The following is a 15,338-nucleotide window of genomic DNA, read 5'->3' as shown; positions in this document are numbered from 1 at the left end:
TCAAATAGGTCTTTGCCTCTGAAATTATTCCATTCCAAGCTTACCTGTTGTAGTGATCCGGCATGTTTATAGATAGCTTCCCATACCGTATCTATTATTCTATTCTATTCTATTCTATTCTATTCTATTCTATTCCATGCCATTCCACTCCACAGAAAGGAATAAACTGCTGTCACACAGGGACAATTTCACATGCCAAAAAACGCAGGTGTGAAGCTGCAAAGCATCACCCAGCAGCACAAAGCCAGAGTGCTAGGGAATAAACATGAACCTAACATTTTAGGAGCTGCACCAGCTAACGAGAGGGCAGAAGTAGGCCTAGAGTTGAGGATGCCGCCTGTCTTCTGAGTCACTGCTTTTTCCCCAGTGAGCCAGGACAGAATGTTTATGATCAAAAACCATTAAAGACTGACTCATCTATCATTAAAAACAAAATACACCTATAATAGATGGATGCTGTCAGAGTCAGTATTTAGTTTAACTCTAGCGAGAACCACACCATTTCCTGCCTGCTGATTGAGGAGTCAGTATCGGGCTGCACATTCAGCCTATACACTGTGAGTTGATGCAAATGTTCATCTGTCAGTCATGATCAGAAACGACGATGGCCCCTGCTGCAGCTTCAAAGCCAGTCAGTACCTAGGGGCCTCTTGCTGAAAGCATCTCTTCTCAGCAAGCCCTCTGCCAGCGCACGCTGAGGAGTAACTCTGGCAAGCTGCTCTGATATGGGCCAGTCTCCTTCTTTGTGCCGCATTATCGACATTTAGAATGGTAAAGGACTGACGTTAAGGAGAGAAGGGGAACCTCACCTTAAAGGTTGTACGTGGAGCCAAGCCACACTGACATCCCGAAGAGGAAGCTCTGCAAACAGAGGTCCAATGTCTGATCCCCCACAACTCCCCGGTAGGCTGGCAACACGGAGAAATCGGTGTCAAGCCTCGAAGGCTACATGACATGTTTATCTTGAACGGGTCATATAAATTCAACAAGTCTACATGCACTTTCCAAAAGGCTTCTGACAACACAATTCTCACAGTGTAGTAGTAGTAGGTGATAGGGAACTACTCTAAGCACGCGTCTTCACGCTTCCCCAGTTTCCCCATCTCTTCTTTCCAACTTCTATGTCCAACCCCGCATCTCCCTTCTTCCAGCCCACCTCGCCTCCCCAGATCTCAGCCACAGGACTCCTGAATCCTGGGCTCTCCATCCTGTGTCCTCCCCTGGAAGCGCTTCCCTACTCCCTACTTTTGCTCCCTACATGGAATAAACGCAGAAGTTTGGAGCTGCCGTCTCTAACGGGCCCAGTCAGGGACCAAGTCCCCCGTAGCAACTGCCGGAGCGCAGACCTCGCCTCGGAGCACAGGCAGTTTTGATAGCTCACCTTGCTCCGAGCAAGGGGCACCGTGACCCCAAAGCGAGGCAGACTCCTGACGAAGCACTCCCAGCCCGGCAGCTCATCACCGCAACCTGCGGCTCCGCAGCCGCAGGGAGAGCTGCTCTGGTCTGCCCGGCGGGGCTAACCGGCACGCAGCGGGTTTACCGGCTGCCGAACCAGCCCGGGGCCTGGTGCGGGGCTATACCCCACCTGTAACGCCCCGACTCCGGCGGGGCCAGGGCAGCCCCGCAGGGTGCGGTGAGGCAGCCGTGCAACAACCCCGGGGCTGAAACCAGGCCTGCCTGAAGCCGGCTTCCCTCCTTCCCCTGGAAGATCACCCACCGAGGCGCAGGAGTGGGGCGAGAGATGACCCTATAAACCAGCCTGGTATATGACTCAGATAACCATCTTTTATTTGTTTTTTTTTGTTTGTTTGTTTGTTTTTGTTTTGTTTTCTTTTTCTTTAAAAGTGGTATGTTAACATCAGGTCTTCTACATTTTCAGAGCTCTGTACAGGTCTTAAAAGGAAATAAGCAATGCTTAATGTACAAAGTAAAAACAGAAAACTAGAAAAATCTGAATAAAATGGAGCAAGTTGCCATCAGGGATACAGTACAAATTAGTAATTAGACGTCATCTGAAGTGCAATACCACTGCAGTAAGGATGAGTTAAGGAATGAAATAAAAATACTCTATTTTAAACAAACAGTATATATATATATATTTATATGTATATATTTTACAGATAGTAGACCCAGTGATATCTGTAGAATTGTAAAAACATATTTACAAATAACTTTTTTTTTTTAACATTACATATACATCAGCACCATAGTAAGAAAGAAAAAAACAACCCCAAATCTAATAAAATCTACCTCTCTAGTACTTGGTCCCAGTACGGAGTATTTGGAGGAAGCTTTGCAAAGACAACAGAGACTCAGTCTTCATCACCATGTATTCACCAAAGCCTGTATCTCCCTGATGCACATGGGTTTGCACTTGGCCGCAGTGTGGTGGTTGTGTGTTTCTAAACCCCCATTTCCCAGCTCTGTGCTGGCAGGTGACCCCCGGTCACTCTCACCCGACAAAGGGACGCCGCGCCGTCCCCGGCGCAGCGGGCTCGCTGCCTCCTCGTCCTGGCGTGCCTCTGTCGTACGGGGCAGGACACGTATGTGCCACACCAGCTCGTTGCTCCCTCACCCTCACGCTCGCGCAGACACACACATATGCAGACGCCCTCGAATCTTCAGGGTACCATTTCTCTCATTGTTTGCCTACCCCTTCCGTTCAGGCTAGTCCGACCAAGAGCCGCTTACCTGCAAGATGGACTGAAAACTTTGGCTGGTGCTCTCTTTCACTGAATTAGGGCCCAATCCAGCTCCTGCTGAAGCAGCAGACAGGCAAACCCCTATCGTCTTCAGCTGGAACTGGAACAGGTCCTTCTGCTGTATTTTAAAAAGGGGTCAGCTAAAAGAGATGTAACTAAAGCATGTTTTAAAAATCTAGCAGTCAGGGCAAGCTGGATCGATAGCTCATCTTGACCAGCTAGTCCATGTTAAAAATGCAGCTTCTCCTGCCTACATTATAGCATTTAAAACAGATACTTCCCCTCGTCTAGGTAAGCCCTGCAAGGGATTACTGCATGAAAGGGAACCGTAATGGCGCCCTGAGATGCTTCCAGGCCCATGTTGTTCCCACTCCTTAATGTGATGCGTATCTGTGCTCCACAGGGAAAGGCAGGGCTTGAGCCTCTCAGCTCCCGTGGATTTCAGCAGCCGAGCACTTGGCATCACCGGGCCCAAGGAGAGCAGCGCACAAGGAGGTAATCGGTAGCTGAATAGTTGGTACTTGTAGTTGTACACTAGAGACACTTTCACTGCAGAGCACATCTTATGGCTCACAGAGGCCAGCATTAGGCCAGAGGTTCCCAAACTTTTTGGACTGTGGATCATGTTAACTTTTTTTATGTGCCACTATATAACCTGATAAGCAGCTCTCAGCTGAAAACACTAAAAAGGTGATAGGTTTCGGAGGACAGCTTACCTCAGCCTCAGACTGCAGCTTGGGAACCGCTGCTTTAGACTTTCAGAATGGCTGGCATCTCAACATTATGCAAGACATACCACAACTTCATAACAGTGCGGCTTAGAACTAGTCCACACAGTGGAGATAGTGATATGTCACTATTACCTAAAAGCTTATTTGGGCAGACCCCATGTTTGTAATAACTGCATCCATTATTTTACCCATTCACAAATGATCTTTACTAGTCCTTCACTGGTTCTTGTTCTTCAAACACTGCAGTGAATTCTATTCCAGCAAACCAGAGAGATTAGACCAAACATCTGTTTAAAACTGAAGATCAGGCTGCATATAACATCACATCGAGAACCCAGACACTCCAGGGTAATACTATCTGCCAACCTTGCACTTTTCAAGATGAGAGGAGAAACTCATTCTACGTGCCAAACCTTCCCTGTACATTTTCTCATGCCTGTTGTCTTCTTCCCTGCCTGCACCTTTGTGGCAGTTGTTGGTCACCCGAAAAAAAGTGCAGCCAGCTTGCTTTACACAGAAGGATAGGAGGGGAAGGAAGTGAACTGAAAACATACTGGGGAGGAAGGAGAGAGAGAGAGGGACCTGCTTAGGACCTACTTGGTACCTCCCAGCCGTTCAACACCATTCATAGCTGCTGTTCTGCACTGCCAGGCAGCACATGCCGAAGTGCTCTGACAGAGAAGCGCTACTGCGAGTCCCAAGGGGACTAAATAGCTCACTAAGTTAACCCACCCACCTAAGCCATGTCCGGCAGCAGTCCCATAATCAAACTGTCCTCACCACACTACCAAATTTATGTTCTCCTACACTCTTCTTGGATTTTTATCACTCTGCAGTGAAAATGGTGACCTCCCTGTGACTGTTTAGGTTTGTCACGTGTGCGCTGCACGTTCCCTTGTGACAGCCCAGACCCGGCCCCATGGGCCTGGCTGTGGCTCACCGAGACCTGCCTACCGCCGGGGTTAAGCCCATTTCTGACCAGGGCCTGTGCAATCGCCCACGGACGTCTTTAGGCTTTGCTCCCGGCTGTTTGCATCTGTTCCCCTGAAAGTTGCAGTGTTTACAGTTACATGAGGCGGGAGATATCGGGACCACCCCATACCACTGTGCAATGAAGCCTCGTTTCAGTGGGGAAAGACCAAATTTTCCCAACCAGAGGCATCACCCGGCTTTTCCAGTTTCCCCATCCTGCCCACCCCCCCCCACAGCGGGTGCTGCCACACAGCGGAGATTGCTTGGTGGAAGTCTCGGGATGCCGATGTTTTCATCGTCCCCTGAATCTTCCAAAGTTGGCTACAGATCAGCTCAGTTTGCACGATTAAAAACAAAAGAAAACAAAATAACCCCAAACCAAACCACTTCAAACAAAACCCCAACAATCCAAGGATGGGGAGAACACCCAACTCTCTCTTTTCTTTTTTCAAACATAACAACCAAAGCTCCAGACTATACAAGCCCATTCACTGGGGGTTTCCAAACAACTCATCAAGTTCTTGTATCCACTCATCCCCTGGTCCGCTCTTAATGATGGAGTCCACAAGGTCTGCGCCCTCTGCTAAACTGGAGAATGACCCCCCCGCTCCTTCATTACTGTAGTTGTAAGATATGTCCTGAGTGGGATTCCTCTCGTAGGCCTGGCCTTGGCTGCTCTGAGCAAAGTTACCACCTGGCATTTGCTGCGTTGGAGGCTGACTAAAGCCGGACATCGTGGGGACCCCTTGGCTTATTGCAGGCATTACCATCGGCCTGGCCTGGCTGGCTCCTTGTTGCCCCGGTAGTGGTTGCAGCAGCTGTCTTCCCATCGCTGGGTTGAGGGCTCTTACTGTTCCGCTCGTGTCCACAACTGTCTGATTAAGCCCCTGTGGGAAGTGTTGCTTGGACAGCCGTGGCTGCCCAGACTGCATCGGGTACGTTGTGCCGTTATTGAAGGGCCCCATTTCACTGCTAGTCCTTCCGGGTATACCTTGTAAGCCTCGCTGCTGCCAGTTCTGTGTTCCTTGAGGGACAGTCCCCATCAGGTTTTGAAGCCGTGGTGCCTGTGGCCTGGGTAAGACCTGGCCCACGGGTCCTTTCATCTGCTGCTGATGCTGGGGAAGAGCAGAGTTTACCAGCATGTTCTGACCAAAAGTGCCGACCATTCCCACCGCTTGTCCAGAGGCAGGCTGCCTCGTTCCCTGGCCTGCGTTATGTGCCATGTTCATGCCACTTTGGTTTGGGTGCTGCAACATTTGGCTCATCCCTGTGCTCATACTGTACATTCCCGGCTGGCTGGAAGAGGCGTTGCTGTAAGGAGCCATGCCCATGTCTGACTGGCCTGCAGTCGTGGGCAGTGTGCTCGGGTTCTGGGAGGGACCCATTGCCATCATGCTCGCGTTCTGGGCCATCATTCGGGATGTCCTCATGCTCTGGAGTGCTGCTTGGTTTCTCACAGCTGCTATATCCTGGGGAGAACCTACACCAAAAAGGGAGGAAGGTAAGAAAAAAACACAACCCTGCAAATTGTAATTAACATGTCTTTGCATAAGAGAGAATCTGTAGGAGCCTTCTGCATCACAGTAGGATTTCAGATCCCTGTGCTTTCTGAGTGAATAAATTATCGTTTTACGTGAAGGTTACCAGAGAGCTAGAAGGTTATCCATGGTTGGGAGATGTGCTTGCTGCCTAATGATAGTTGCATTTCAGAGATTATGTGTTCCCCACCTCACTCTGGCTGCAGCCTCTGTCCTGACCTGCCAAATCCCCTCTCCTTGAAGGTGAGAGTCAACACAGCTCAAGTGCCACACTAAACAGGATCGCTGATCGTGTTAGGTATTTGATTTGTGAAGCGGGACACTGTTCAGCAGAGAATACCATCAATGCAGGCGAGCAGCCTAATTTCCCTTAAGGCTAAAATGAGGCTGGCAAGGTTAAAAGGCCAATGATTTACTCACTAAGTAGTTCTCAATTATGACAATTTTGGGATGTGTACCCAAAGGGAATCATGGCTTCAGATTCGTGAAGAATCAGGCAACGCGACTGCATGCACGATGCATGATTACAGCCATGGTTGCCTCTCAGATAATAACCTACTCGGGTACCTAAGCTAGACAGCCACAGGAGCTGCAGGGCTAAAATAGGCCTGCCTTTCTCTTACTTCGCTAGGACCAGAGATTAAATTTGACCTGGGAGTCAAAGTCCCCTTTCAAAAGTAAATACGAGTCTTTCTTTTTGTGTGTATTTTTTATCCCAGGACCAGTGACAATGTGCACCCTCCTCCATGAAAAAAGTTAGTCCCTAAGACTTCAAAGTTGCATATGCACTGTGATGTAGTAGCACTTATCTTCTTCAGATAAGCCTAATTCAGCTTCTAGCAAGCAAATGAGAAAGCTGCCGTTGGTCTTCTTCAATGGGAGCAAAGCAGGTGAACTTCAGTTTACCATTTGAAGCTCTCTTTTAAATATCTCCATTGTCTTTCAAAAGTAAGCCTTGAAAATGGAAGTGTCAGGCTCAGAAAGCCAATCAATTTTTTAATAGCTCAGGAGGCATAAATGAATGGATTTTCTATATCATTGTTACTGATTAAGTCTAAGGAAAGAAGAAAAATTGTTTTTTGTGGACATTTAAAGCAGGGAGAGTGTATTAGTGAATCAATATTATAAGCACATTTTACTCCACCTTAGGCCAGTGATGGGAAACCAGAAAATCCTAACCTTGTTAAATTCCACACCGTGGCAGATAACTGAACCATGCTTGTGTCTTCCCTTCAGAGATGGGGGGAGCTATCGATTTCTGGGAAGCCAATATGCTTCTGTATTTACTGTCTTTATTTAAAAACAATTACCGGAGCTCTGAGTATGCCATGGGTTCATTGTGGTTTTGAGTCACTACCATACCAAACTAAATACAATACTCTGCAGGTGAAGCTCCGAGAGCATGAGGCACACAATTACTCCCAGCTCAAACATTATTAAATGCAAGATGCAAATATAAAACAGTTGCTTTAAGAGTCACGAATTGTACAACAAAATCTGAATGTTCTTAAATCAGCCCCTATTTGTTGTCCCTCTGTGACGGACAACATACCTGAACATCCATGGAGAATAGCGAGTACTGGGCCCTGTTATTTATGTTGGCTTGGTTTCCATGAGAAATGGGTGTGAATAAAGGAAGCGTCATTTCTATAGTTTTGCATATAATGCAGAGGATGGCTACACCTCCTTTTTGCTGCAGCAGGATAAGCTTCTGGAGGATGCTTTTAGCTCCAACATATAGATAAATGAAACATTTTGTAGCATGACGAGAGACCACCTGGATCTCATTTGAACAGGGCAAATGTAGTGGCAGCTTTTACTTTATCCATGCTATCAAACCTTTTTCTTAACAATTGGCACTAGGGTCCCCTTGACTGTTCTTAATTTAGGTCACCTCCTCCTTCCATGATTAGAAACAGTCTCTTTTTACAATGACTCCAGCAAGTGCTTAAGATGATACAGATAATGTTAAAAACTTTACTTAATGCATCTTCAGCTACTTTTTAATTGAAAATGGCAGTTGAAAACCTCCAAAGGAGTCACTACCAGCAAGTGGTTCACATACTACTTTTGTTAACTACTGGGCTTGGCATAAGAGACAGGAGATCAGAGAAGGAGCAGTTAAAAGACAGATGCAACAGATTTTAATATTTTGGGCCACCTTCTGGTCTCATTTACACATAACCCACTGCACTGGATTACATTCTTGTGACTAAATAGGAAAAATGGTGAAATATTTATATTTAAATTAGCTCATTTATGAAAATTACTTCCTTGCTCTGTCAGATTAGCCTAAACTCTCTTCTCCATTTCTTTTAAATAATACATATGAAGGCAAGGTTTCAAAGAAACATTAATGCAGAAAGATTTTACATATGCATCTCAATGTATGACAGTGCACACACATACATTTTGATTTTGCAAATGATTTTACTGGGGGGAGGGGGGAAAATTTCATACAGAATTTATGCTGCCAAAGATAAAAATGAGAAGGTGATTAGAAGTAGCCACCCTGATATATACCAGCAGCAGATCTGGCTACCTGTTCACTTCCTGGGTACAAGAACTGCAATATGCTTGCCTCCCTCATTTTCTGTTGCAGTTACGTGACACTATCATGAATATAGAGTGCAAGTGCATGTTCGTTTCGCGTCTATTTAGAATCCATGGTTAGTGAAGACATTCAGCTGATACTTTGCACCTAAAAAGCTCAGAATTAACTTCTTTTCCTAAGCCAAACTGATTGTATTTACATTCTTCAGTTATCTGTGAGCACATTGAACTAATACTTGCTTTTTTTGAGATCATTAAAAAATCTCCATTTACATCTCAGATATTTCACTGTGTTTCCCACACCTGACATTTATCAGTCACTTCTCCAGATAAGGATCACCTCTCTGAAATTCTCTGCTCATCAAATTAGATAAAGTGGGGAATGAAGAGGGGTAAAACCAAGATACAGTGTGAGACACTAGCTGGAAAAAAAAAAGCATAATGAGAATGAAGGCAAACAAGATAAATCCATAGAATCCAGATGTCAAAGAGGCAAAACAAATGTCAAATAAAAAATGCAGCTTTTGCTGAGGGAAGCAGAAAGGAAATTAGAAACTTAACTAAATACCCAAACCTGGGCATTCCCCTTTGGTAAATATGCAGTATGTGCAAGGGTGCAACAGCCTGTCTTCCTCTTCTGGCACACTGCTTAAACCCTGGTCTTCACAACACACATGAACTTCCACAGGCCCACTACAGGGGCATACATCGACTCCAATATAGGAAAAAGAATTTGACTTTTACCTTGGAACTGATTGACCTGTTGCACTGGATACGGGCTCCGCTGTTGCTGCAGATGCTGCCGAGGCAAATGTGACTGCTGCTGCAACTGCTGAAAATGAATGAGGGAAAGAAAGCAGAAGAGAAAAAGATGATTAATTAATTAGCGAGCTGAGAAAGGGGCTAGTGGCAAAAGTACTACAGCAGAACTGCAGCATTTCTTATCTAGCAAGCTGTTCTGGAGAGACAAGCAGAGTCATTTGAAGAGTCCTCCTGAGAGCACTTGGGCTGCTCAGCACACGGACTCCTTTTGGTTCAGAAAGGCTAACATCCTCTCTCCTTACTTACAACCACTTCATCTCGACCTCTACAGTGCAAACTTAATTGTCTTCAGGCTGAAAGGAGAGGGAGGGATATGAAATAGCCTTGCTCACCTAGGTCTAAGGGCAACTGTAGCCACACACCCTTTCCTTCCCCCAGCCCTGCCAAAGGTCTAGAGGTTTGTGTTCCTGGTGCAAGACCTTCCTCCACCTCTGCACTCAAAACGCTCAGCTGCAAGGAGTACTGCATCCTGACCTGAGCACTGTGGCCCAGGACCATTCCCGAGCCAAAACAGAAACGGGTACTAAGGCACATTTCCTCTTGTGCTTCAGTGAATGATATTTGGGGAGCAGGTGATTGCAAAATGCCTCCTCCCTTGATCCAGCCCACGCTGCTCCTCTGTGATTATTTTCTATGAATACTCACGCATCTAAAACAGAATCAAGGGCTGATTATAAAAACGGAGAGCGTGTTTACCAGAGCTTTCAAAGCCTAGGGTATATTCGACTAAGCACTTACTGAAAGGACACATCTTGGTGCTTCATCTGCAGCTGTACAAATATTGTGTCCAAAACCAAGGATGCGTAACAAAGGTAAGAGAACGGCAAAGATGGAAAAGAAGCAAGTACTAATCCCTGTGTTCATAAATATGTGTTACAAGCTATCAAAAAGATAAAGGGAACCTTGTTAGGCACAAAACACCCAAAAGCTAGGAGCCTGAGGACTGTGACTCCGTCATTTTTCATCTATGCCAGCACACTTGACAGCCTCAGCCTTGTGGGTTTTCAACACTTTTAGGCTTGCCTTCAGCAGCCAAGTCAGTGACTGGCTCTTGGGTTTATGCACTTGAATTGGCCTAATCCATGATGGGGGAACATTACTGCATCTTCACTCTTCTGCACTTGTTCACCCCTGAACCAATTCATGCATCTTTATCCTGAATATTTCTAGGAGCATCCTTCCTGTTCACTGGGGGTGAATTTTTCTGTTTCTCAGGAGGACCATGAGAAGAGGGGAAGGCTATCAATATTTCTGTGGTTATACAACATGCACAAGTTCTAACGCAAATTAAAGCAGACCCCAGGTGTTGAACTGTATCTCCCCAGCAGGAGAGGTGAAGCCAAGCTTAAAGCAACTACTGACCTATCAGAACATCATTTAGGTAACGTTAGGGGACTGCAAGTTTAAACCTGGATATGAGCTTATAGGAACTGAACACTGTGACTTTTCACTGACTTTCTCCTGGGTTGCTTTTAAACTACAGCTGAGTTAAACATGCGTAAGACACCACCATTCAGACCAGGTAATTTAACATCTGTACTGCAAAACCCAAGAGCTCCAGAATCCAGGTGATGGGCTCCAATGCAGCAGTTCCACGCTGCCACTGCTAGATATGGTTTTACTGTTCTCCCACTTCAGCCTCTGGTTCCCCCCTTGATACTGCCTTTCCCTTCTGCTAACTTAGTTGCTCTTACTGGCATGCGATAAACCAGATTAAGGTATTGATCTGGGTAAATACTAACTTTTTTTCTTTGCTAGGTTACTGTTAATGCACATCAGTTCTTTGTCCTTGATCGCTGCACGGCTGTACATCACTTTTGCCAGTGCAAGACCATAGTCATAGGTAGGGGAGAGCACCAGCAGCTGTTAACTGTAGCAGAGCCTGCTTCTGGCAGTGTAAATGCACCATGAGATACCAGGTTAAGAGCTAGCTTTTCCGGTGTCTAAAATCCCATGTGACTGCTAAAGCCACCGCTGGGAACATGGGTAATATTTGCCAAACTAATGGTAAGATCGAGGCAGATGCGTCTTCCTTGATAACCATTGCTGAAATTCCATGACAGGAGCCACAGAAAGAATGATCAAATATAGAAGGAAGGGCTGGTATTGCGCTGTCTCTAGCGCTCATGCTCTCATACCAGTGCGCGCTGCGGTGCCCGAGACGAACAGATACTGTACCTGCTCTGCCAGGATCTGCTGCTGCTGCTGCTGCCTTTGCTCTCTTAGAAACTGTTGTTTCTGCTGCTCAATCACGTGGAGCTGGGCTCTCTGCTCAATCAGCATCTGCTTCATGATGGCCGCTTGAGGTTGGTTTCCCAGGAAGGGACCCCCAGAGCTCGTGCCTGTGACCACGCTGCTGGAGCCCGGTGGGACAGAAGGCTGCATAGGCCCTGTGGTCCGAGACAATCCCACTTGATGCTGCTCCTGTGCACAGAGAGAGAGAAGGCCTCGTTACTCAGGGTGCTCCACGGGAAAGGGAAATTACGGCCCATTAACAAGAAGCGTTGAGCCTGTGGGTGAAGACTGGAGCTTGAAGAAAGTGAGAGTCCTCGGAAAGATGCTCGTGGCTTGTGACCAAGCCGTGGGCTGTTCCCCACAGGGAGCAGGTGGCAGGTTCCTCTTCTCTCCTGGAGTTCAAAGCCCCCTCAGATAAAGCAAGAGCCCTTTACAATTCATTAATAATAAAATAACAAAGTTGCGTACTAGGTTTATTTTCGTTCAGGATATGTAACTCCAGAGTCATGTTTTTCTAAACTTCCTCTCCCTCATCATGGAGACAAGTATATTTTCTCTCCCTTTCCATTTCCCTTTCTCCGTAATGGCAGTCTCACACAGTCTTCTGGATTGAGAAGCCGGGGTTTTAGGCACACACAACGAATAGCGGGAGCTGGCAGCATTAAATCCCCCTATACTGCACCAGAATCTCAGGATTTAACCACATAATGTGTTTATTTAAGATTTCCATCCCGCAGCGATGGACCAAAAGCACGTGGCTGGAAGGATGCAGGGCGTGCGATGCCACAGACACCTTCTAAACCCACCCCGCTTTCTCTTTACGTTTCTAATCCAATTTGCTGCCTTTTAGCGCCAGGAAAACGAAGCGACCGAAGGCCGGGTCTAAGCCTCGGAACCCCCTCTCTCCGCCGGCCGGGGGCTGCCAGGGAGCCCGGCGAACCCTCCCCGCTCCGCGGCGAGCAGCACGCCGCTCTCCCGGCGGAGGGCCGGGCTTTCACCCGAGTCCCGCTTCGACCCCGGCTCCCCCCCGGTGCTGCCGCCGCGCCCGCCGGCGCTGCCCGGGGGAGGCTGCGGTCACCGGCGCCGCCGCCCGCCGGCAGGTGTCGCTGCCCGCCCGCCGCACCGACCGGCCCGGTACGGCACGGCCCGGCGGAGCGGGACCGGCCTCTCCCCGGTACGGGCGAGGGGAGCCGGGGAGCGGCTGGACACCCCCCCACACCCTTGCCCCGCCCCCGGGGGGGCAGCAAGGGAGCGGGCGTGGGACGGCGGGGAGCGTTCCCGGCGGTCCGCAGCGGTACCGGGAGCTGGCGTCTTTACAACTGCGTGTCCCCCCCGCGCCGACCTGCCGCGGAGCAGGGGGGGTCCCTCGGAGCCCGTCCAGCGGGGCTGTAACACCGGGCTCTCCCGCTGCCAGGGGAAAAGGCAGCTGACAACAGCCCAGCGCCTCCCTTCAGCACTACGGAGGGAGCCTTGCTCAAAACCAGGTGGCCGGCTAGGGCCGTATCTCAAAAAATAACGATTTGGGGGGGTGATTACAAAGCAGCAGGCATAGCGCTGCTACCCAGTCCTTACTCCGGGTACTCCTTGCTGTAAAAGAGCTTAAGGATTTTCTCTTCTCTCCCATCTACCTTCCACGCGCTAGCTAGTACCCGAGCCCCTCGCAGCCCGCGTTGCCCCTGCGACAGAGCAGCACTGCTCCGTGTCCCAGAGGAGGACCCGCAGCAGGGACTCGTCCTGGGTCACCCTCGCAGCCTGTGCTCGGCCAGCATGGGAGACCCGGAGCCCCAGATCCGGCACCCCTCGCCGTGGGGCTGGCTCTGGGCGTTCTGCCCTTTCCCGGCATCGCTTACACCTGAAGCCGGGCAGCCTGCCCTCACCGTCCCTTCATCGGCGCCCAGCTCCTGCACCATGGGCCGGGATGCACGGGGACTGCCTGGTAAGGGAGAGATGAGTAACGCTGTGGTTAGCTCAGGCCGGCTTCCCGTAAGACAAAAAACTGTGCAAGAGTTGCTCTGCGGGGCAGGACCACCTTTTATCAAGTATTGGGAAAGCTACGAGCACATACCAGCTTGCGGTGGGTGATACCAGCGGTCTTCACCTCTGCTGGGCTAAGTAAGCCAGAGGAAGCACCGCAGAGAGCAGCTAGCTTGGCAGGACCGGCCCTGGCATTCGCTCGTTAGAACCTCTTTAATTGTTTTATAGAGATGGGTACTCATTCAAAAACACTAACTTGATGGAAAGGACCTATACCACTTCAGGATCCTTTGTGCAAAGCATGCCGGGGTGGGGTTTAGATTCATCTGCTTCACTGGTGGTTCGAGTTATGTCAATTACTGTGTGATTGGGAATGTCTAGCAAAGTAATCTTATGACACCCCCCCAACCCGGTCAATGAAAGGGTTAAAATCAATGCTTGAGTGTAGCTTGGGAAATTAGGATCAGCCTTTCTGCATGAAGGTCAGGTTTCCAAGGACCCTTCTGAGGAAATAACAAGAAAGTACAATTTGTCCACATCTCTACTTTGCACAGATATTCCCTGAAGGGCTCTCTGCTGAAAGGCAGCTCTCCGATATTCAGGTTCTTTCTCTTTTTAACATCTGCCCTGGTTTGAAAGTTCCCTCCCCGCTCCTCTTTCCACTTCTCCCCCAGATCCCGTCTCTCGCTGCGCTTTACAGCGTGGTCCCTGCAGCACCCTAAGGGCGAGGGCGGTGGCAGCTGCTGGGGCTTCCCGGAGCAGGGGTGAGGAAAACGCACCCGCTAATGATCCCTCAGCTGCTCTTGCACCCAGCCCTCTCACCCACCCGTGTCACTGAGCTCCCGCTTTCTTTGCTTTGGGGGACACGCAGGCATCAGCTGTCTCCAGCAGAGCTGACGGTAAAGGCTTTTTCCTACCACCCCCTGGCCCTCCCCCGGCTTCTGATGAAGTCATCACGCTACAGATTGCATAACTGATGCACAGGACTATCTTGTGTTATACTGGGAGACGGGCCAACTGCTTCCATTTATAGACAAAAGCAATGCCACGCTGCCAAATAATGGAGCCTTTGCTGCAGCCACTACAAGGAAAAAGAAAAGGGGGGGGGGGAACCCAGGAGCCAAAGGGCATGCTGTGAAGTGACATCACTCCGAGCTTCCTCCGCCCAGCCTCAGCGCACAGCTGCCTTTGGGGCTGCGGCCCAAGTCCTCACTGAATCACCTTCAAAACAATCTTATTACCGAACTACTGTCCTGGCTCTTATGCACGCAGGGGTAAGGCTGAGGGACACGTTCACCCCACGGCAGTGCCGCAGAAGGCTCTCTGTTCTGTATCGTATTACGTTGCAAGTTAATTCTAGAGTCTAAAAAGAAAGAAAGCTTTGAAAGGAGCACCGCCAGCTGACATGAGCCCCGTGCACCATGCAGCAGCTGGAGGAAATATGAAGATTAGCACAAAGGTGTTACTTCCAGTGTTGTGCGTTTAGTCATTTCGAGGTACAAGAGTTTACCTAGTCAGAGTGAAAATTTCCTGTTTCCAGTTTTAATAACAGGTTTAAAGCCAGGCCTTCTTCATCAAGCCAGAACACCACCCTCCCGCCCGGAATATTTCTTTTCCTTTCCATTTTTTTTGGCAAAAGCTCTTCCCAACCAATGATGAAAGGCCCCGCTGACATCACCGGGAGCAGCCCTGGGTTACGTGTCCTGAAAACAGGAGCACAGCCCAGGCAAAAGGTCTCCGCAGGCAGGAAAATGCTCCCTAGCACCTGGGAGCAGAGCTCTTTACCAAGAGCACCTCTGCAGCCCAGCACT

The 15,338-nt window shown here is 48.8% G+C and overlaps 1 protein-coding gene across 5 annotated transcripts in view; it reads right to left on the bottom strand.

Annotated features, from left to right (window-relative positions):
• Positions 1-1,767: 1,767 nt before the first annotated feature.
• The window catches only part of MAML3 (mastermind like transcriptional coactivator 3), a 326,972-nt gene continuing 313,401 nt past the window's right edge, over positions 1,768-15,338 (bottom strand). For 4 of the 5 annotated variants that reach the window (XM_030012733.2, XM_030012573.2, XM_030012811.2 and 1 more), the window contains 3 exons: positions 11,497-11,742; positions 9,241-9,328; positions 1,768-5,885 (listed from right to left, as the gene is read on the bottom strand). In XM_030012733.2, the coding sequence (XP_029868593.1) occupies positions 4,894-5,885; positions 9,241-9,328; positions 11,497-11,742 (1,326 nt within the window). In that variant the 3' untranslated portion in view covers positions 1,768-4,893. The remainder of the gene's footprint in view (positions 5,886-9,240; positions 9,329-11,496; positions 11,743-15,338) is intronic. The other variant, XM_030012654.2, reaches the window with a different exon arrangement.

Source organism: Aquila chrysaetos, chromosome 1, assembly GCF_900496995.4.
Source record: "Aquila chrysaetos chrysaetos chromosome 1, bAquChr1.4, whole genome shotgun sequence".
In the NCBI taxonomy this organism is placed as follows: domain Eukaryota; kingdom Metazoa; phylum Chordata; class Aves; order Accipitriformes; family Accipitridae; genus Aquila; species Aquila chrysaetos.
The sequence above is the reverse complement of the archived record's forward strand: the minus strand, read 5'-3'. Positions and strand labels throughout refer to the sequence as shown.